Source organism: Etheostoma spectabile, chromosome 5, assembly GCF_008692095.1.
Source record: "Etheostoma spectabile isolate EspeVRDwgs_2016 chromosome 5, UIUC_Espe_1.0, whole genome shotgun sequence".
Lineage (NCBI taxonomy): Eukaryota > Metazoa > Chordata > Actinopteri > Perciformes > Percidae > Etheostoma > Etheostoma spectabile.
The window spans coordinates 28,925,259-28,946,591 of NC_045737.1; the positions used below are offsets into that span (position 1 = coordinate 28,925,259).

Genomic DNA, 21,333 nt, shown 5'->3' on the forward strand with positions numbered 1-21,333 from the left:
TAATCCCTCCAATGCTCACAGGTGGAAGAGTGAGGATTTACTGAAGGTAGCACATACCAAAAGGCTTCCTTCTGTTAGCATTAAATAAAACTAGGAACTTAGATTTTAGGATAGTTACAGGTAAAGTACCCAGCTGAGAGTTACTGCTTGGCTGCTCCTTCTGAGTTGATTCATCGACTATTTAGTTTGTTGACTTTTTCAGACTAGTTGATTTGTCTGCTTTAGCTATGTTTCTTAAATGTAGAGTTAATGCTTTCCAGGAAAATTAGATCCCAAGTCCAGTTGACATGTGTGCATGTATTTGCTGATCGCCAATAATACAAGAGGCACAGTTTTGCGGTTTATACTGTGGAGAGCAGAGCTCAAACTCTTTGATGTGCTTTACTAACAGACCAATATTCACGTTGCATTAACCTTAATTAAAGAATACACTGGGGTGAAATTGAAAAGAAACGTTCACTTAACGTTCACTTATTAAGGCATTTGTAGTCTCAAGGAATATACCTGTCCAGTGAAGTGTGAATTTCCTCCTGCACAAGCACAACAACGCTCAGTGCTGCTACTGTTCTTCGTTTAATGAACCTTTTATAGGCTTGTAAGTCATGTTGTAAAATTGTCATACCAGTATGTTAAACACATGAGGATAATTAAATCAAGGCTTTGAAGAACACCTCCAGCCAGCCTTACTTAAAAGTTCTAAGACTGTTTTAGATTTAGTTCTTTCCAGTTGAAAGGGGTCAGCATCCAGCCTTGTTTAATTATCCTGGAGGACACTGGGAAGGGTGAGGTCACATTCCAAAGGTGGCACTGGGGTCCTGTTAAGGTAAGCAGCTTTATTTTAAACACATGGGCTACACTTTACTCTCTGAACCTAACTACCAAGCCCAACAGTCTACTCGGACTACCACGGCCATCTTCAAGTAGAACCTTTCCAGAAACTGAGGCAGTTCCCATCAAAGATATTGAGTCGGTCTGTTCACCTATGTGAGCACACAGAGAGTGTGTCTGGTGAAAGATATGAGAGCCGAGTTCAGATTCCCCTCTTAGTGCTTTTAGTAAGTATAATGGTTTAATGGATTGTGATCAAATGGCAGGGAGGTGCACCAGGACAGGCATTAAGTCCACCAGCTGGTTTGAAGGATGAAGGTTTGAGCTGCCCCAGAGGAATATAAATAGCCCCGCAGTACAAAAGGCTTTTCTGCTGCTTCCCCTTCAAACCTCTTTCTCCCCGCTCGTCTCAACAAGGGAAATATGTTCAACCCCAACCTTAAAAGTAAAAGTTCCTGTCCCTCCATGTCAGTGCCTGTACTGAGATGAGACCCAGAAAGGACTTACTCCCTACCGTGAGTAGTTAGCAGTGTGATTCATGGGCCATTGCCTCAAACTTGCCCGCTAATGTTGAAGTGGAGTGAATAAAAGATAACATATGGCAGGGTCTGCTTTAGCCAACGTAGTGGAAAGAAGCAAGCGGTTTTTGCTCCTTAAAGCTTTGTTATTGGGTCACCCGTGAAAAGAGGTTGGAAACAACTTTTAAAAAATGTGAGCAGAGGTATTTGCAGCTCAAGAATGTCATATGAAGTAGGGGTGTACCCTAAAGATACTGTCTGTGTCCACGTCTATTTTTGGATTCACCCTAGCTCGGGCAATTGTCTACACCAAGTATTTGGAAATCTTCTAAACGGCTACATTTTAAACTTTGTGAGTTAAATTTGTTTAGCTGATTGGGCCATATTGTATCATTTTAAAGAAAGATGACAATAAAGTTGGTTTGAAGTGTCTCCTGTTTCTGTTACTGCTTGTTCAGTTTCCTGTCTACTGCCAAGTCACATTCAATGTCAGGCTTCAAAACCAGGTTTACTTTTAATTAGTGCCGTTAGTTAAACGCGTTATTAACGGCATTAACACAAACCCATTTTAACGGCGTCATTTTTTTAATCACAAGATTAACGTTATTTTTGGCCTAGTAAACTTTGTAGTTTTTGTAGTAACGTTAGGTTCTGAGTGGATGGCGAGCGTGAGACGCTGAAATGGACGCCGAAAAGATTCTGGATGGAAAGAAAGTTACCAAAGAGCTAACTTGGGGGGGGGGGTTCATATCTTTTCAGAATGCAAAATGTATTTGCATTGCTTTACATTAATATCCACGGGGTAAATTAAACATTAAACTGCTACAAGCATGATTAGGTGATAGAATTTAAATGTGGAGTGCAGAACTTTTGTCCTCCTGTGTGAACTCGTTTGGCAAGGGGTTGAATGTAACAGACGTATATTTATATGGAAAGATTCCACACTTTTGTTTGTTATGCAGGCTGCATGAAACTAAAATAAGAAAGTAAAAGAAAGTAGTGTAGGAAGAAGGTACTGGAACAGTCTGGTATACAAAAATAAACAAAGGAGGCACTTTCACACCAATGTAATTAGGGTGTTTATGAGAGGAGAGAAGGTTCCTGATGGAACAGTGAGGGTACAAGACAGGGGAAGATAGAGGAGGGAGGGGGTAGACTAAGGCTCATTGTTAGGCAGGTGATTTACGAGGGTACAGGGGCTCCGGGCCCTGCCAGTGGAAGGATACATCATGTGTTGCTATAGCCCCTTTAGCCCTTTGTTTCCATTGTGCCTGGACAGGGCTGGGGGGGGGGGAATGTGGGGACGTAGGTGGGTGGAGGGCGGCTGGAGCGATTGTTGGTTGAGTGTTGTTGTGCCATCGCAGGGCCAGGGCCTGTACGTCTTCACCACAGACAGCAGCACAGATCAAAGGCAGCACTGTTCCCTCTCTCTAAAGCTCACAAGCCTTTGAAAACTTCCCAGAACATTTGCACAAAGGGATGATATGCCTCTGCAATGCTAGGGGCCTTCTGAATATAGCATCTGAATACCAAACACCAACATTTAATGATACCCACAGAAAGAGAAAATTATCCTGAGTTTGCGTTTCAATGCAGCCGGGTTACTGTATGCACCACTAGGTGAGATCTGTGCGCGTGCAGCACCGTGGCAGTGGGAAGAAAGACGAGTTGTCTGGTGTGTATGAAATGAGGTCACCTTCTCCCTTAGCTCCAAATAGACTTGGTTGTCTGAGTGCTGTCTGCCTTTCTCCACACTGTCAGCATAGAACTGTCAGCATGCACCACTTGACCTTTCAGAGCCTTGGCGATAACCCTCCTTCAGGCAAAAATCAATTACCACAGGCAAACGCAAAATCAAATAAAGAAAGGGTATGATCTTAGCATGTGAGGAGTCACATGTTGGGGCTGTCTGTGGATGCAGATTGAAAGGCACCTCGGTCCGTGTCACTGAATCTCTACTGATAATTCCATCAGCAAAGCTAATGGGGATCTGACAGCTTTGTTCTGATGTTCCTCACAGTAGGGCACAGCCTAACCACTCTGATTCTCTTCCTTGGCTGCAATTCATAATGTGTAATATTAAAGTGAATGAGGAGAAGAATTCACTTAGTAAGGTCTTGGAAAGTAGGCCACTGCTGTTTACAGGCCCCTCTCCCATTGGACCAATGCAATGGTCAAATCGCCATGTTGTGACCTTTTTATACCCTGTGTTATCCTCACTCAGGGCCCACACGTTGAACAGCAATATTCTGTAATCCAATTTAGTTATGTGTACTCAGGCTAAGCAAGGTGACCTGTGCTAATATCAGAGGAAAATGTATTTGTAGTAGCCAAACAAAGCAACATAAAATTCTGGAAAAGCATTTAATTTAATCTAAAATTTTCTTTATGGTTCAACAACACCAAGTACACACTACAGCCGCTTGGCTGTAGTGGGTTTATGAAGATGTGCTTAGGCACAGTAATATATATACATGTAGAGCTGGGCAAGATATCGGTATTATATCAATATCGTGATATGAGACTAGATATTGTCTAAGATCTTGGATATTGTAATATTGTAATAGGGCATAAGTGTTGTCTTCCTGGTTTTAAAGGCTGCATTACAGTAAAGTGATGTCATTTCCTGAACTTACCAGACTATTATAACTGTTCTATTATTTACCTTTACCCACTTAGTCATTATATCCACAAAATTGATGATTATCCATCAAAAATCTCACTGTGTAAATATTTAGGTGAATGTCATGTGCAGGTATTTTGGACAAATCCAAATATTGACCTGAAAAACTAAAATGTCAACCCCGTGGTGGTGTTAAAGGAACATCAGGGATCACCAAGGTCAGCAGAAGGTCATACCCTTGGGACCATGAATGTGTCTAAAACATGTCATGGCAATCAATCCAACATATCCTGAGATTTATTATAGTTCATAATTCAATTGGGACCAAAGTGGTTGACTGACCAACCAACCAACCAAACTGCCATCTATAGAGCCGCTAGATTGGCTAAAAACTATTCCCTATTGAGGACCATTTTTATGTTCACATGAACATTAGCCAGAAGATTTGTCACCAAACCACCACTTCAAAAGGCTACAAATATTCTTGACTTTAAATTTACAGAGGAAATGACTGCTATATTTCCATATAACACAGTCAAACCATCAATGTGTGATTTATTGGAGTGATTTGGCTGCACTCCAGGGCCATGCCTCACTCCCCATCCAGGCTGTACCGGACAGAAGAGCCTGCAGTCTTAAACTCAACAAACTGAAGGTGGGGGCTTGATGAAAAAACAAGTAGCCTTTCGAGTTTCAGAGTTTGAAGTGACAAGTCACACAGTGCTGTGCTGATGATCCGTGTGAAAAAATCTGCACCCATCTCTGTGAACTAAAGACACATTTTCCTGTGTTTATTAAATACCCCCTGGGCCTGCTCTCTCTCTCTCTCTCTCTCTCTCTCTCCTCTCTCTCTCGTTAAAACACTGACAATACTGATCAAAATTATGAAGGCAGATTAAAGTGCTATTTGCACGCTGTTGTTTGGACCCAATCTGTTCTGAAATGATTTAGATCAGTGGATTATCACTCATTAGGCGTTTGAATCTGATTACATTTATCAGACTTGGTATCTTTTCCTTTTCTGACCCTTATTGAGTCTGGCCCTGTGGTTGTGAAATTAAATCCTTAGTTACTGATCCATAATCCATTTTAATCCATCATGCAGCATGGGGAGTGTGTGTGTGTGTGTGTGTGTGTTTGTGTAAACTAAGCAAAGAGTAGATAAAGAGAAAAGGAAGAACCTATTGCATTCCTTATCGCTCATACCACCTCATTATGGGAATTGTGTGTGTCTCACAGTGTGGCACACACAATGCCACATGCCACAGCACCTTCAGGTTCAAGAATGCCAAGCACTCAGGTGCCGTTTCCCCCACAGCAGACACTGATTTAACCCCCCTCCCTCCACCAGCCCAACATCCAATTTGCTTTGGCATTTATAGGTGTTTATGATAAAAGCCGACAGTCCAATGCCTGGTGAGCGAATGACATTTCAAAGGAATGTAAGATGGGGCATGGTTACGTGAGCAGTGGCCGGATATGCACAGTTGACACCCCGGTGTGCTAACAGCCAGGGTGGGGGTGAATTTGATCTGTGAGGAATAGCGTGAGAGAGAGGGTTAATTCACTGCCTGTCATGTTAAGCACTGTCCAGTATATTGTGGACCACACACACACACACACACACACAAAAGCAGTAAATTACCCCTGTGGTGGGTGAGAGTGACACATTTACTTTACTATGCTATACTTTTCCTGCATCTTCTTCATTATCCCCTTCATGAGGCCAAATTGGCAGCAAGCCCTTTCAAAATAAACACTGACATGACTGTTAACAAAATGTGACTGCAGGCAAATACAACCACAGGCAAAGAGGCACAGCGGTTTCATCTCTGCAAGTCTTGCTAAATCAAAAACACATGAGACTACCTGCTTTACCGTGATTAAAGGTGATGTATTTAAGTGCTTCAGGTGCTGCATCGCCAAACTGTGCTTTCAAATTCCTGTTAGTAAAACATGTGCACAGTCTGACAGTGTTTCTTTTTTTTTTCTTTCCTGTGTAAATCAATGGGCTGTTGTGACTGTTGGCATTTTTAGGAGATTACTAACTGTCTCATGTCTACATCTTACATTTCCTGCTCCTGCCGAGTCAGCCAGCATTGACAGGAGCCCGGGCCAGGACTCTAATGTCCCCCAGACACTGGCCCCAGCTGGGCGAAAGGCCAAATCCAATCAGCAGCACCACCAGACAATATCAAAGACCAGTAGGCGAAAGGAGATGGGGTTGAATGGCAAGCTGTGGCGTAGAATGAGGGGGCGAAAAGAAGACAGAATGAGAGGTTGAATCTCATCAGCTGGCTTTTAACGATGAGTCACCACAGAACAGATTATTGCACATCCAGGACAGTGGGTTCAGACAAAGGTGTGTCCCAAATCACAGAGAAACTGAACAGGAGATTGTAGATTCCCACCAGTGATGAAAAGCAATGACCATGAGCAAACATGACGATGGAATGAGCTTGCTCAATGGAAGGAGGTTGCAGAACAATGTCGCAGAAGGTAGGCAGGGAGGCAAACACATGGTATCGCAAGTTGGTGGTCAAAACATGACGAGGGGTTGGCCAACATGCCGGCATCATTTACCTGCATCACCACCTGCTGCCATGCTAGCGGTTGGCTGGTAGGGGGGTTGGGAGGCAGGTTGGCGCGCTCTAGCTGCAGCGTGACGTTGCGCCGCTCCTCCTCAAGGGCTCGGGTCAGCTGCTCAAAGCGCGCCTCCTGCTCTTTCACTGAGGCCAGGATGCTGGCGGCCGAGCGAACATCATAGTCCTCCATGTCCAGTGTTGGTCGCAGTTGTACAGATCTTCCATGTCGGGAAGGGGAGGGGAAGAGAAGGGGGAGGAGGGGGGACCAGGTCATTAAAGACACCCTGACCCAACAGGCTGGGCGAGCGGCATCAACAGGCTGAAGCAAGTTCAACGTCAAATACAAGAATAACTCATTAGCCAAAATGGGACATTAATGATTTGGCATACAGCGCAAGCTTTAAAGAATCATCATGAACAAAAGACCAAGATGACACATCAAAATGGAACAATTAGGATGGCTGACTAGATGATTGGGGGGTAGGGTCATACTACAGATAGTCTATTTGTTACAGTCAAATCTGTTTCAGTGAGACTCTTATCTTACGCCAATACCCTGAAGGGACAAGCTCCAATTCTTCCCACAAAGGGTGACTACTGTACATGGGCAAAACACAAGAGCCCAGCATAGCAACGGCATTAAAGAGCCTGCTCTGCTGGGTGCCAATTATGTTGTCACTTTCAGAAGTTTGAGCCTCTTTTGTATTAAGGGAATCCTGCCACCGCGCACACAATTCAGTACAGTTTAGCTAGAACATCAGTGCAACAAAATGGAAACATGAACCAACAATTCCAAGGGAACGAAACAGCACAGTGCACACTCACAAAAACAAAGATTCTTGTTTTTGGACATCCAAAAGGTGGAAAGGAATGAACAACTATAGCCAGCAAGGAGGAATGGCATTGGTAGGGATGCACCGATACCGATACCGATACCGATACCAGTACATAGGTGTTGGTCCAATACTGTGCTCATGTACTCGTAAAACTACACCAATACAACCTCACCCAATACCACTTTATGGCAACGTGAAATCAGCCAAAATAGATATAAAAATATAATGCTGTGCGGTACTTCAGTGTTTTAACAATAATGTGTTTACTACTGTTGCCAGGCAGCCTGCTTTCCTTTACTTCTGGTTTTTATTTGCAGATTATTTTGTGTGAACGCCCTCTGGTGTTTCGGATAGTACTGCAACGAACAATGCGCTGAGCATAAACGTCTCTGTGCGTGCTCGTAGGGCGCGCGCCATCTACGGCGCCATCTACGGCGGCTCGTGCAAGGTCTCGAGCCTATCGGCTCGTTAGTTGAGCAGGTAATCGAGTGATGTCAGCAGTTTGGAGATATTTCAGGATAAATAATGGTGATGAAAGTAGTGCAGACTGAAAACAGAAACAGGCTTACAGCTGATAATACAGAGAAGCTTCTTTTCATCAAAAATAACCTGCCTATCACTTTTCCAAAAAAGGCTTAGTCTTTCTGCTACTATGTTGACTAAAATCCACTGAATAGGTTCCAGGTTACATGTATGTGAAATGGGCAGCAGTGCCATGTTTGGTTAGGAAAACTCAAAGTTGAATGTTAAAATGTCAGCAACAGCATCAAGTTGTATATTTACTTTGTTGCAGTCAGAAACAGAAGAACATCTTATGAAAATAAAGCGTTGTTAGAACTGTATTATTAAGTGCTCATATGGGTACTTGATAGCGGCAAGTACCCAAAATGTAAGTACCTGTACTTGGTCTGAAAATAAGCGGTACCGGTACATCCCTGGTCATTAGATATATAGATATATAGTCATGCACAGAGTCATGACACAATCCATCATACAAGTACTGTAGCTGGCACGAATCCAACACATGCAAGCTTCCCACATCCACCCATACACACACTGCCCATCATAAACAATCCTAATTTCTGCAAGCCACAGTGCATATGACTGTCACACACACCCTGATATCCATAACTGATGGTGTCGTGTTATCGAGGGGGCTGATGGCACAATAACAAATGGGGTTGGAAATACCAAACCATAGCAATACAGACCTAGTAGATAAGCAGGCTGAGAGGTGTTAGAAAACAGACATCCCCCACTCTAACAGAAGCAGAAGGATGAGACAGCAAGAAGAACGAAGAGCTGGGAGAGAGGGGAAAGAAAAACAAAGGGAATACAAAAGTGAGAAAGCCAGAGGTTAAAACAGAAATGAAAAGCAACAAGCAACATATGCTTCTTCTGACTGGGTTGGATTTGACTTTCTAGTAAACCCAAGTCTAATGAAACAGTTGTAACAAGTACGGTATTTGACGTGTATTTCAAAATAAACATCCATAGTTGGTTCACCATATATTTTTTGAATATAATATTTTTTTTTACGCTTTTCATAAATCTTTGTAACTCAAAATACATGTCTATTTTCAAGGCTGGATTATCATTATATTATATAATATTTTATTATATATATTATATTATAATCCAGCCTGGCAAAGTGGGCAGTTACTGTACTCCAGGGCAGTGCACCCCACGAATCCCTCAAATCCTCAAATTCACTGAATGTCAGTTGAGTAGTTATAATACATTCATTTGTTTGAGATTATTCTTATCGTTTTTCACAGATAGAGCATAAGCGATGTGTCCTTTGTATGCGGATGTGACATAATGTTCTGGCCTTGGACTGGACTGCTTAATCAGAGTGTGAAAGGACATGTTAGTCTAGCAATCATTCAAAGAAAAATCACTATTAGTAAGTTGTAGTTGTAAGTAGTAATTAGCACTTTAAAACAGAAATGTCATTGGACTCCGACCTGCGGCCCTTTGCTGCATGTCGTTTGTTGTATTTTAGCAGCAAACTGAAAGCAGCAGCTAGGCTTTGCACTGAGTACACGCTAATATTGGTTTATTTATTGCACGTAATATTGTTATCGTAACATTCAATAACATTATGGCATATGGCATGTTTTCCACATATCGTGCAGTCCTAGTGAGTGTGTCTTTAGTCTCCAGCAGGTTAAAGAGAGAAAGTCCAAATGAGTCAGGAGACACATCGCTTCGAAGCATTTCGGGTATCTTCCAGCTGATCTGATGCCACCGAAACAGACAAAGCTTGAGGAGGGGTGGTTTGGCTCAGAGGGGGGATGATCGATGCAGATGCAACCATTAGATTCTTAAACAGGTCGGATGACAGAAACAGTGTGTGTGTGTGCGTGCATACACAGGATTCATTTTTCACTATAGGACCTGAGGAGCGTGAGGCCCTTATTCCCTCTGAAGCACACAATCCCTCTTTGATGTTTGTTGTGTGCTGATCATTTATTTATCCGGCGTGGAGTGGAGTCTGTCACGACTCTTCCTTCACTCTTCCTCACAAAGCAGTGCATGCTGAGGAGCCTGTGTTTTCACATCTATGTGAATGAATTAAATGGTTGCTTTGGTTACTACACCTCTATACAGAAATAGGATCCCTCATTACATTGCCATTATCAGACCACAAATCTATTATTTCGAAACACTGTTGTCCTTAAAATATATGTGACTGGCATGTGTTTATAGTCATCAGCCGGTATATTTAGTTTCCAAATGGAAACAGTGCTTGGCAAAAAATAGCATCCTTCTGTATTTTCAAAGCGATCCACTACTTGAGATAACCCACAGCAAAAGGGCACCATGAGCCATGTAGATTGGACCTACTTGATGACAGACTCTAATGACTCACACCCCTGGAGGGTTAGGGGGCAACGTAGCCATTGCTTCCTGAGTCGTAGAGGGAATAATATGGCAGGCATGTCAGCTACGCCCTGCAGCTTATCATTAAACCCCAACTTCTGGGCATGCTTAAAATAGTACAGGGAGGGGCATCTGAAGAATTCCCCTTCTGCCACCATGACAGCCCTGTTTTTTTTAAGCTTTGGTTCAGCAGATGTTTGCTAATGGCCTGCGTCAGAGGGGATGAAAACACAGCCATGGTCTGCACATTTAACCCCATCCTCTATTGCACACGCCCTACTTAGTCTTTATGTAATGGAAACACCAAGGGCTGGAAAGTCTTTTGTGGATGCCACTTTTGGAAGATAATGAGTGGAAGGGATGATCACTTATCAAAGAGATGAGATTAGAAAAAAAAGGGAAAATGTTTAATTAATTCCACAAAGGGAAGTGTGTTGGATTTGACTACTCTTAAGGCGTAAACATCTTTAATTAAAAGGAAAAACAGGCTCATATTCCATGTGTAGAGTTGATGCGGGATCTCACTAGCAGCTAGCTTCACAAGTATTCTCCTATATATGCACTTCAGCACAAAACCCTTGGCTCTATAAATAGCCCAGTAATAAATATATCCACCACACACAACACACACACACACACACACACACACACACACACACACAAACACACACACACACACACACACACACACACACACACAGCCACAATTTTGAGTGTGGATGATCGCGAACATCAAAGGCTTGCTGGAAAATCTGGTAATAAATCTTTGGCACCTTATTCATCAGGATCGTTGGAAACAATTCTTTCAGTGACAAAACCCTCTGCCATCATACCCCCCCCCCCCCCCCCCCATAGTAAACTGGCAAGAATTTAAATGATGTTATGCTTAAGAACAGCTTCTTGTTTTGTGGATGGAAACTTTTCTGCCTCGAGCAGAATGCAAGCACTTTGACCAGAGCAAGCTGGGCTGGCCAGCATTTGATCTTTTTGCCTCTCTTGTTGTTTTGCCATCCTCTGGTGGAAAGCCTCCCCAACGGTGCCGGTTGGTGTGAGTCTGCTGTGTGCAGCCGACTGACATGATACGACCAGTGGTGGAAGAGGAATACAAATCCACTACTTAAGTAAAATACGTAATACCACACAATATAAATTGTAAATGTCTATCCACTGTTGCTATAATAAAGGGAAAAGCCCCAAAAAGTAATCTTAAATAATCTGCATTGAAACTAATACTCAAGTAGAAGTATGTAAGTATCATCAGGAAGATGTACTTAACCCTTGTGTTGTCCTTCGTGTTTATTTTATTAACATTTTGTATAAGCCTGTGCTGCGGGGGTCCCCGGGGCCTTTTGCATTTCATGTCAGCTGCCATTGTGCCCTGCCCTTCAGGTCTCAAAGACCCTTGTTTATTTTTAATGTGACTATACGTATGTTCCACCACAATGGAAGGGTTAAAGTATTCAAAGTAAAAGTACTAAATGCAGAAAAAATCCTCACGTTGTAGAAACAATGAAAACAGTTTTGTCCTTTAAGTGTTTATTGTCTAATCATTTCAGATGAAATTGTAGGCTGTTATATTGTTGGGTAGTTTAATTTATAATAAAACATCCTATTTTATAAACTAAATGTGTTTTTTGTGCAAACAAAAGTGAAGTGAAGTAAAATGCATGATATTTATCTCTGAAATCCAATCCAATCCAATCCACTTTATTTGTATAGCACATTTTACAAACACAAAGTTACCAAGTGCTGCACAGAAAACTCAAACATACAAAACAATTAATGTAAAATATGGTAAAAACTAAATAAGAGCATCTGGTTTAAAAAGTTAAAAAAAAAATAGATAAAAATACTAAATACTAAAATACAATAAAACAGTAAGAGCCATCAGAGGACCACACACACTCACATGGAGTTAAAAGCCAAAGAATAAAAATGTGTCTTAAGACGAGACTTAAAACACTCAACTGTTGGGCTGTTTCGACATGGGGGGGCAGAGCGTTCCAGAGTCTAGGTCCAGCCACAGAAAAGGCCCTGTCCCCCCGAGTTTTAAGTCTCGTCTTTGGGACCACAAGCTGGAGCTGGCTCTCTGACCTCAGTGATCGCGCCGGCCTTAAATCTGGATGAGGTCTGAGATATATGTTGGGGCCAGTCCATTCACAGCTTTAAAAACAAACAATAAAATCTTAAAATCAATCCTAAAACGTACAGGAAGCCAGTGCAATGAGGCGAGAATTGGACTTATATGAGCGCGCTTTTTGGTTCCAGTTAAAAGACGCGCTGCAGAATTTTGGACTAACTGTAAGCGTGAAAGTGCTTTGTGACTTATACCGATATAAAGTGCATTACAGTAGTCTAAACGAGAAGAAATAAAGCATGTATAGCTTGTTCAAACTGTTAAAAGACAAAAACGGTTTAACTTTGGCTAAAAGACGAAGATGATAAAAGTGATAAAAATATAAAGTGGAGTAGGTGTGGAAAGTGACATAAATTGATTTGATGATATGCTAAATGCAAAGCTTAGCTAACTTAGCTTAAACCACTAGCCGGGGTCTATCTCAAAGTGGTCTTGCGTTACTATGGGTGGAAACACCCCCGACGCCTCCCGATACGATATCATCACGATACTTATGCCATAATACGATATTATTGCAATTTTAAACATATCGCAATATTCTGCAATATATTGCAATTTATAACCTCTTTTCCAACTTCTAATTTTTCCCAATTTCAAATGATGTCCCCAAAATTAAATTTTGTCAACATTTTATCTAAAAAATTACATTTCTCTGTTTTTCATCTCACTTCAGTTTTATTGCTGCAAAATGGGACAAACTGACCAACACATATGTATGTGTTTGTGTGTTATTGTTTTGTTTTTTGTTTTTTGCTGTTGCTGCTATGCTGCTACTTGTAACAACAGAATTTCCCCGTCGTGGGATAAATAAAGTATAATCTAATCTAATCTAATCTAATCTAATCTAATCTAATCTATATAATATATAATAAAAGATCCATACTTGACGCCAGTGTATCGATACAGTATTGCCAATGAAAATATTGTGATACTATGGTGTATCGATTTTTTCCCCATCCTTATGTGTTACCAGACCTAATTCCACCGTGCTGTGTCAGTAAGATGTGGCCACACTGCTTATCTATTCTGGCTAGGGGGGAGAAAACGCTCAGCCCCTGTTTCCGGTCTTTACGCTAAGCGACGCTACCCTGCTGCTGACTGGAGCTTCATATTTAGAGGACACATATTAGAGTGTTAGTGAAATTCTCATCGAACTCTCAGCACAAAAGCGAAACAGCATATTTCCCAAAATAAAAAATCTATTGCTTTGACTCTTGTCTTTCATCAGTAGTCAAAGCAGAGACAAAGGGGGACTACAGTATAGGTACCGAGGAGGCCGCCTAGAGCAGAAGTGGCGTATGGTCTTGAGGGGTTTGAGTACAGGGTCATTAGGGGGATGGGGAACAGATTGGGAGGTACAGGGTAAGGGTAATTGAGTGTTACCATCAGTGCCTGATATCGAGTTAGAAACATTCACCTGATTAGGGACTAGGAGGGTGGTGGGTTACGTCCTCCCCCCTCATGGCCAATTTGCCCCTTTCCAGAGGCTGTAATTGGATCTCAAATTAATTCCTTGTCTAAACTCATCATATTCCCATCTGAAGATGTAGCTCTCAGTGGCACAATCGGGTCCTTAAAAACACCTGCTCCTCTTCCTTCTGCGTGTGTGGAACAGTCTTCAATCTAACCACGTTCCCTGACCACAAAACATTCTTACAGTCAGGAGGTAAATTGGCAATATTAGGTGGTATTGCTCTGCCGTAAACTGTTTTTTCAGAGCCTGTGGTTTCAGGCTCTTAAGGAAATCATTCTGCTTGGCTAAGCTGTCCAACATGTCAAAGCTCTTACAGACAGTGACGGACATATCGTTGATGTTTTGTCCCTACCAGTTAATGTGCCATAGCTGTTTATCCGCCATCATCGGTGGCCCTTCTTACTAGCCTGCACGTTCACTGCAGGCTCCGCTGTGGGGGAGGAGCTGTGGAGGGAGGGCTGTAGCGCAGCAGAGAGCACGGGGGGAGGGACCTTTAAGGTGTGCGTGTTCAAATTTTCAGGCTAAGTCCACGTTTTCTCTCCCTACTGCAGCTTTAAGTGATTCATCATAATGACAGTGTGCTTAGTTGGGAATTTCTGCTCACCAACAGCAAGGTGTGGATAAGTTTTGCGACTCTTTAAAAGCACAACTCATGAACATGAATGTCCGATTGTGTTAGTACTAATTATGAAGAAGAACAGACATGACAGTTGTACATTCTAAGAGTGTAACTGTAGCAAAGCCAAGCCTTCATCCGTCTTTGTACAAATGCTATAAGATACAATGCCCAATTTATAAGTGGCAGCTTTACCACAGAATACTAGCTAAAATCAACATATGCAGCATGCTACCATGTAATGAACGGTTACCGGAACATGATTGTCATTTCTAATATATATCTAATATTCTAAGTAGCACTGGACTTATACTAGTGACTATTTTTTTTAAAAGATGCAACACATAAAAGAAGAAATGCTCTGTCACCAGGAGTGAACCTTCCCCCCAATCCCAATTTAAGATTCCAGGCATTGTTGCTTTGAGGAACATTAAAGTGAGTGTTAATTCCCAGAAGGGTATTGCTGAGTGATGCGTGGATAAGCAAAGCTTAGCAAGGTGCGCCAAGTCCACTGCTGATCACTTTCACTGCTAGGAGAAAAGAAATGTTTTTAACCCTTTGTATTTGATTTCATTCTTCTTTTCTATGAACTGCCTCGCTATGTGGAGGATTTCAGGTCGGAAAACTCTGACACACACACACACACACACACACACACACACACACACACACACACACAAACACTACATAGACAACATACACTGTCATTGTTAGTGTCTGAAGGAAGTTAAGACTTATATAGGACGTACAAAGCTTCTCCAAACAGCAGCCTGTTTTAATGCCTTTTCGCCTATTTTAAATTGAAACCATCTAGATAAAAGTTGGTTCTTGATTGTGAGTCAGAGCAAAATAATTAAAGATGCAATAACCACGTCACTTTGAACAAGCTTAATGCAATGCACAAAGCTTTGATCAACATGAAACACAGGCGCAATAGAGTGTCTCCAAGTTTACGTGAAGTAAAGCAACGTCTTTTGCAGCACATACTGTAAGACATCCAAGTTGCTTTAAGGTGTCTCAGGTTCTATCTTCAACAGGTGCCAGACTTCAAACATGCAATTACACAGTTGAGTCTGTCTTTAATCCTGGACTAGAACAAATGTCCTCTCCTATTCAGCTCTAAAACCCAATAAAAACTGTGAAGAGAACTAAGACCAATTTTCAGCTGACATTTACCTGAGCTGTTTCAACTGTGAGAATTATTTAAATCAGAGCACATTTCCTGGAGGAAAAAGCTTCTGAATGTATTGAAATAAAAATCATATGAGGAACCTCTGCGACAAAGTGAAATGAAGTTAAGTAAAGTGAAGCTCCCTCGAGGAGAGATAACAGAGAGAGAAGTCTTGGATTTGCAAACCCAAAAAAAAACATCAGGAAATGTAATTACTGCAATGATGAGCTGAACAAAGATTCAGATTGATTAAAGGAGGGCTGGAGGTGTAGAGAGAGAGGCGGGTGTACCTTTGATGTCGGTGAGTGCCGTCAGACCACAAGTAGAGTGAGGACAGGTGTAGCTCTGTTAGAGTCAACTTGTTTGTTCAGTCCGCCAAGGGAGATCTGTGGATAAAAAAACAAGGACATGGAAAATAAGTATTCAGCCAACCCGCTGACGGTGCAGTGTTAACATAGGGCTACTGTGTAATACAGAGACACATGTGTAGTATACAAAGTTCAAACTGTAATCTGATGCTGGTGCTCTACTCTTAACCATAGTACCCTCTCAATAGCTATTGGTTCATCCTCTCCTGCCCATCACGTGTGGTGTGCCACAAGGCTCAGTTTTAGGTCCACTACTGCTTTCTGTTTACATGCTTCTTTTTGGGGACATTTTTCGCAAATATTTTTCGCGTTGTATAGCTTGACTCTACTCGACTCACTTTTGGTACCAGGTACATATCTAGATATCTAGGCTTTGTAGCTGATCGTCATAGTGATGCCGTGTGAAATAGCTGTGACATCGCCTTTAACGCAACACAGCTCTCACTGGATCCTTTTGTTGGCACCCAAACAGAGGAACATTCGTACCTTGTGATTTGACCACAGCGCTGCCATTGTCTTAATATTTGGTCAAGAGAATAAGAAAAAGGCAGTCGCAATTGACGACAACTTAGCAATTAAAAGATGCCAGGTTTGTGCACCTTGAACGAAGTGATACCAAAATAAGTACTAGGTACCATACACAACTTTTCTCAATGTAAAACCGAAAAAGGTTCAAAAACAGTCAAATGTGTTGACTAGGGTTGAGTCTAGCCTAGTCTATAGACTTGACGTTCCACTTCTGGGATTGCTCCGGTCTGCCGGATGCATGTATTTTCCGTTTCCTTCTGCTTTGGAATTTCAAATTTGGTGGAAAATGAGAACTATTGTTAACTGCTCCTCAGATCTCTGTAGGGTAAATTGAGACGCTAGCTAGACTATCTGTCCAATCTGAGTTTTCTCTCGGACAACTATTTTGCAGCGGCTCTGTGAGTTTAGCGCCAAACAGGACAATTATGATTGGTTTTTAAGAAATGCCATTAAACCAGAGCACGTTTTCCTCCCATCCCCAAACACTATTAGGAGTAACTTTGTAGGAGGGACTGGCAATGCGAGACTCAGTCTAATCACACTATGCAGTAGAGAAAAGGTATTATTTTCATTTTTAAGCTGATGACACCCTACTATTTGTACCCATAACACCGGGCGATAACAGCAGTGTTTTCACTCTCATTAACTGCTGAATGTCCCACAGTTTTTTGCTGCTAAACTATAGTAAGTCAGAGATTGTTTTAGTCCGCCCTCCCAACTCCATACAGCTGATGCCTTATGACCTTGACAGTCTGCCAATAAATGTTAAACCTGTGGCTAAAAATCTAAGAGTCATATTTAAGCCTGACCTCAGTTTTGATGCTCCAAACAAGAAGTTATCCCTGCTTTTCTTTCTATCCTGTTTGTTTAAGCCAGAGTTCTACCATGAGAGTAGTTGGTCCAAAATGTGGATCTTAACAATTCAAGGAAGCATGATCACATCACCCCCAGGTTGTCTGCCCTATCTACGAATTAAATTCCAAAATGTATTTCAGAATTTTACTAATTACGTAAAAGGCTGAATTAGGACTAGCTACTAAATATATCAGTGAACTCCCGACCCCTTGAACCAACTGAACCGAACATGCCATAGCTGTGAACGCCCCCCCCCCCCTCCCAACTTTTCAATTCCTTGCTTGCTACTTCTGTGTCAACCTTTAAGTTCCTCTTTAATACATGTTTCTTCAGACAGGCATTTTATGTGGTGTTGGCTGATGGCCAAAAACAAAACACTCTGTTGATATTTCTTCAGACATAAATATTCTCCAAGGAAACCCAGGATAATAATTAAACAAATATGCAATTATATACAACAAGAGATAGCACAGCTATTACTGCTGCTACAGTAATAGGAATGATTTCAGGGTAGGGGCTTCACATGAAGAACTAGTCTATTAATTCTTCTTGTCCAGCTTTACAGTGATTTACTACCAGACGTTTCTATGTCACAGTCATGTGAAATGAGCTCCAAAAGATTCTTGTGGGGTCGAAATCTTGTTTCCATCGCTAAAAAAGCTCTACAGTAATTTCCTATCTGAAGCTCTTATAAACGTGTTTCTATGTCACAATCATGTGAATTGAGTTCCAATTAGCTTCTTTTGGTGAGCAAACACTGTTTCCATCACCAATGTATTGATAATGAGTCAACATTAACTCAATATTTTCAACAAACCAATATGTCGGCCGGGCCTTAGTATTCACACTGCACCCCATCAGAAATACAGACATCACAGGCACACACACAAAGAAAGAGACCAGTGTCCAATACCGCAGTGCAAATTGGTTTTGATGCTTTCTACCATGGGAGGAATCATTCTGCCATACACACCAACCTGTCCAGTGGCTCTGCTGCCTTTGATGGCTGAAGAAACAAAAGCCTGGCAGCAAAACTGCTGGATTGACTGCACCCTTGAAGGTGTTATTGATGATGAAATCAAACGCGCCCTTACACCGCTTACTCACAAGCCAACTTTTATTTTAAGTCTATGGGTTTAATAAGATGTAATGGTTCCTTAAAAACAGTCTCATACTTCACTTCACTCGGGTGAAATATTTATTTAAAAAAAAAACTGCAATCCCCAAAAGGAGATCATCAGCAGTTCATTTTAAATGATTAGCTCTTATAAATGCAACTAAAGGTTTGGACTGATTTTGGTAAAAAGGTTTTTAAAAAAGAGCAAAAGTTACTTGTCTATAGAGTAAATGGAATGTAAAAGATCAACATTTATTTACTGTTTATCCTTACTGAAACTAAGACACTACAAAAAGCCATGCTTAAAAATCAGAAACATGAATTACTGCTTTAGCTTTTAACATATAGCCAGCTCTCCACATAAGTATCTCAAGACACAGCTCTGACTTCAGGCCAAATACGCATCAGTGAGTAGTGAAGCCATACAATGTTAAATGAACTATGATCAGAAGAAAAAAATTGATACATAGTCAACTTTTCTCTCCAGGTTTCAGCTGGCTCTGGGATTAGAGTATCTCTCCCTCTCCAGAGATTCCTGGGTGTGTTCACTTCAAGGACAGATAGGCTCTGAGCACGTTGGGCCTATTGTACAAACATCAAAGGTGGAGCTAAGCCAGGCCGCATTACTTATCACCTTGTCTCTCTTGGTCTCTCTCTCTCTGGTTCTGGACCGGTCCTTACATCGCTCCTAAATGGAGATTACCTCGACACACTGTCACAGCTCACAGCAGCCCTGTGATTAATACACATTTTATTCTACTTAATGTGATGCAATGCTCTTGTAAGTGAGTTTTTCCCTTTGGGCCGACGGGAAAGCAGCATAACAAGCTGGTTTGGGAATGGGGAAGATTGATGGTCAGCGATGATGACAAATGAATAAATGATGCTCCCGCCACCCTCGGCTAATAGTACTTACCTTCCCAGCTGATACCGTGGAGCGGATCAGAGGTCAATAGTGGGAGGCTGTGATTATTCTGGGTGGCAGTCAGTCAAGGGTTCCTGGGGCTAAAAGAGCTGTTGGTAAATGGCCAATTCTGACACAGCACTGCTGACACAATTTTCAAGTATTGTAGGTCACAATGCTTCGGAGACCTGGGGTAGGCAGCTCTGACGAGTCAAATGTGGATAACGAGATATTGTTGTAAAGAAGCGTGTACCTTCAACAAAGCATTTCATCATGGGTAAATGAAGAGAAAAAAATCAGTGGCCATGCCTCAAGCTGATATAAATTCATACTCCCAATACTCACATCCAATCAGATTTATTGACACAGTACCCCTTCAGAAACCTTTCCTCTGCTCCTGGTTCTGTGTTGACTATCGTCACCACTGTCCCTGATGCCGCTGTCCTCACCTGACAGTAATAACTGCACAGACCTCATGCACCATTTACACTTCATATCAGCGCCAGATACCTCACCTGCTGTGCATTATGCAGACAATTGCAAATTCTATCATGAGTTGTTCCCTTTTCAACCCACCGTCGTCTGCAGAGCGCCCCAGTGTAAATCTGTGATTAATAATGAATGCAGAGTGAGGGTTAGCTCACTGACTGACAGACTGTCTGGGGAATGCTACACTGATGAAGGTCTTTCCTCAGCTGTCAGTGCCTCTGCACACTCACAGAGAAGAACTGCAGTCACATATAAATGACCATGTGGATAAGCAGACATTTTTAGTGTGCGTTTGGCATGCATAGAGGTGTCTTTTAATATTGGTCCTCTGTGTTCCATGTGAATGCATGGGCAAGCGGACTAATTGTTTGGATAACTATGGAAATTAAATGCTAAATGTGAAAATTAAAATGCTAGTGGAACATTAATTATGCAAGACTACTGTGCATATGGCTTCTTCTCCAACAAGTCCTCCACCCAAAATAACAAAGCAGGTTGTTTTACATGGCTTTCCAAATGACCCCGTTCAGTGTTCTCTCATCTAGTCAGGATGTTAGTGCCTTGGTAAACACAAACGACTAAAAAAAATAAAAAAAGATTCACATGCACATTTTCTGATTTGCCATTTATGAGGGGTTGGTTTAACTAAAAATAACTTCCACTAAGGGGTAGATTGTGGGCCAGTTAAAGCGATAGTTTTACATTTTGGAAACTATGTGAATTAGCTTTAGCTGAGAGTTACATGGGAAGATCTATTTCACTCAACTTGTGTGTTTGCCTGGTTCTCTTCAAAGATCCAAAATATGACATGAGACTGCTATCAATGATCTCACTGAATGTCAAACTATTTCTATAAAAGAAAGCAGCATTGACTGTTGCATAGGGGATGCATAAAGATGCAAAAAGCAAAACAAAAATCAAAACATACTCTCTAAATGAAAGAAGAGGGATTGAGAGTTGTGCTCAAAAGCAACTCAACACAGGGCATAAATTCAATTCAATCACATTTTATTTTTGTTGGGGGTGTGATGAACAGTGGCAATAATAGTTACAATAAAGATAATGGAACTATGACTAAAAATAGCAATTGTAGTGGTTAATGGCATAGCAGGGCACTGCCAGGTGTTACACGGTGTAGCAGGACGTAGCAGGGCACTGTAGAGCGTAGTAGGGTGTAGCAGCTCATAGCAGGGCGCGGAGCAGGACCACGGCGACAGCTGCAACCATGATTTAGGTGCCACCCTAATCCAAGGAAAACTGGGCGATAAAACATAAGGACTCCGAGTAATAAGCTCCCCAGAGCTAAGGGAGATGAAGGCATCTTCAGTACGTCTACTAGCCTACTGAGCCGTAAGGAAGCCCCACTGCACCAGGCATCTACAAACATTAAAATGTGGA

General features: G+C 41.7%; 1 protein-coding gene across 1 annotated transcript in view; it reads right to left on the reverse strand.

Moving 5' to 3' along the window:
- Positions 1–21,333, reverse strand: part of arvcfb (ARVCF delta catenin family member b) — a 249,980-nt gene that overhangs the window by 135,385 nt on the left and 93,262 nt on the right. Inside the window, 3 exon segments of the mRNA XM_032515943.1 lie at positions 6,553–6,772; positions 8,602–8,692; positions 15,965–16,060. Of these exon segments, the coding sequence (XP_032371834.1) occupies positions 6,553–6,744 (192 nt within the window). The 5' untranslated portion in view covers positions 6,745–6,772; positions 8,602–8,692; positions 15,965–16,060.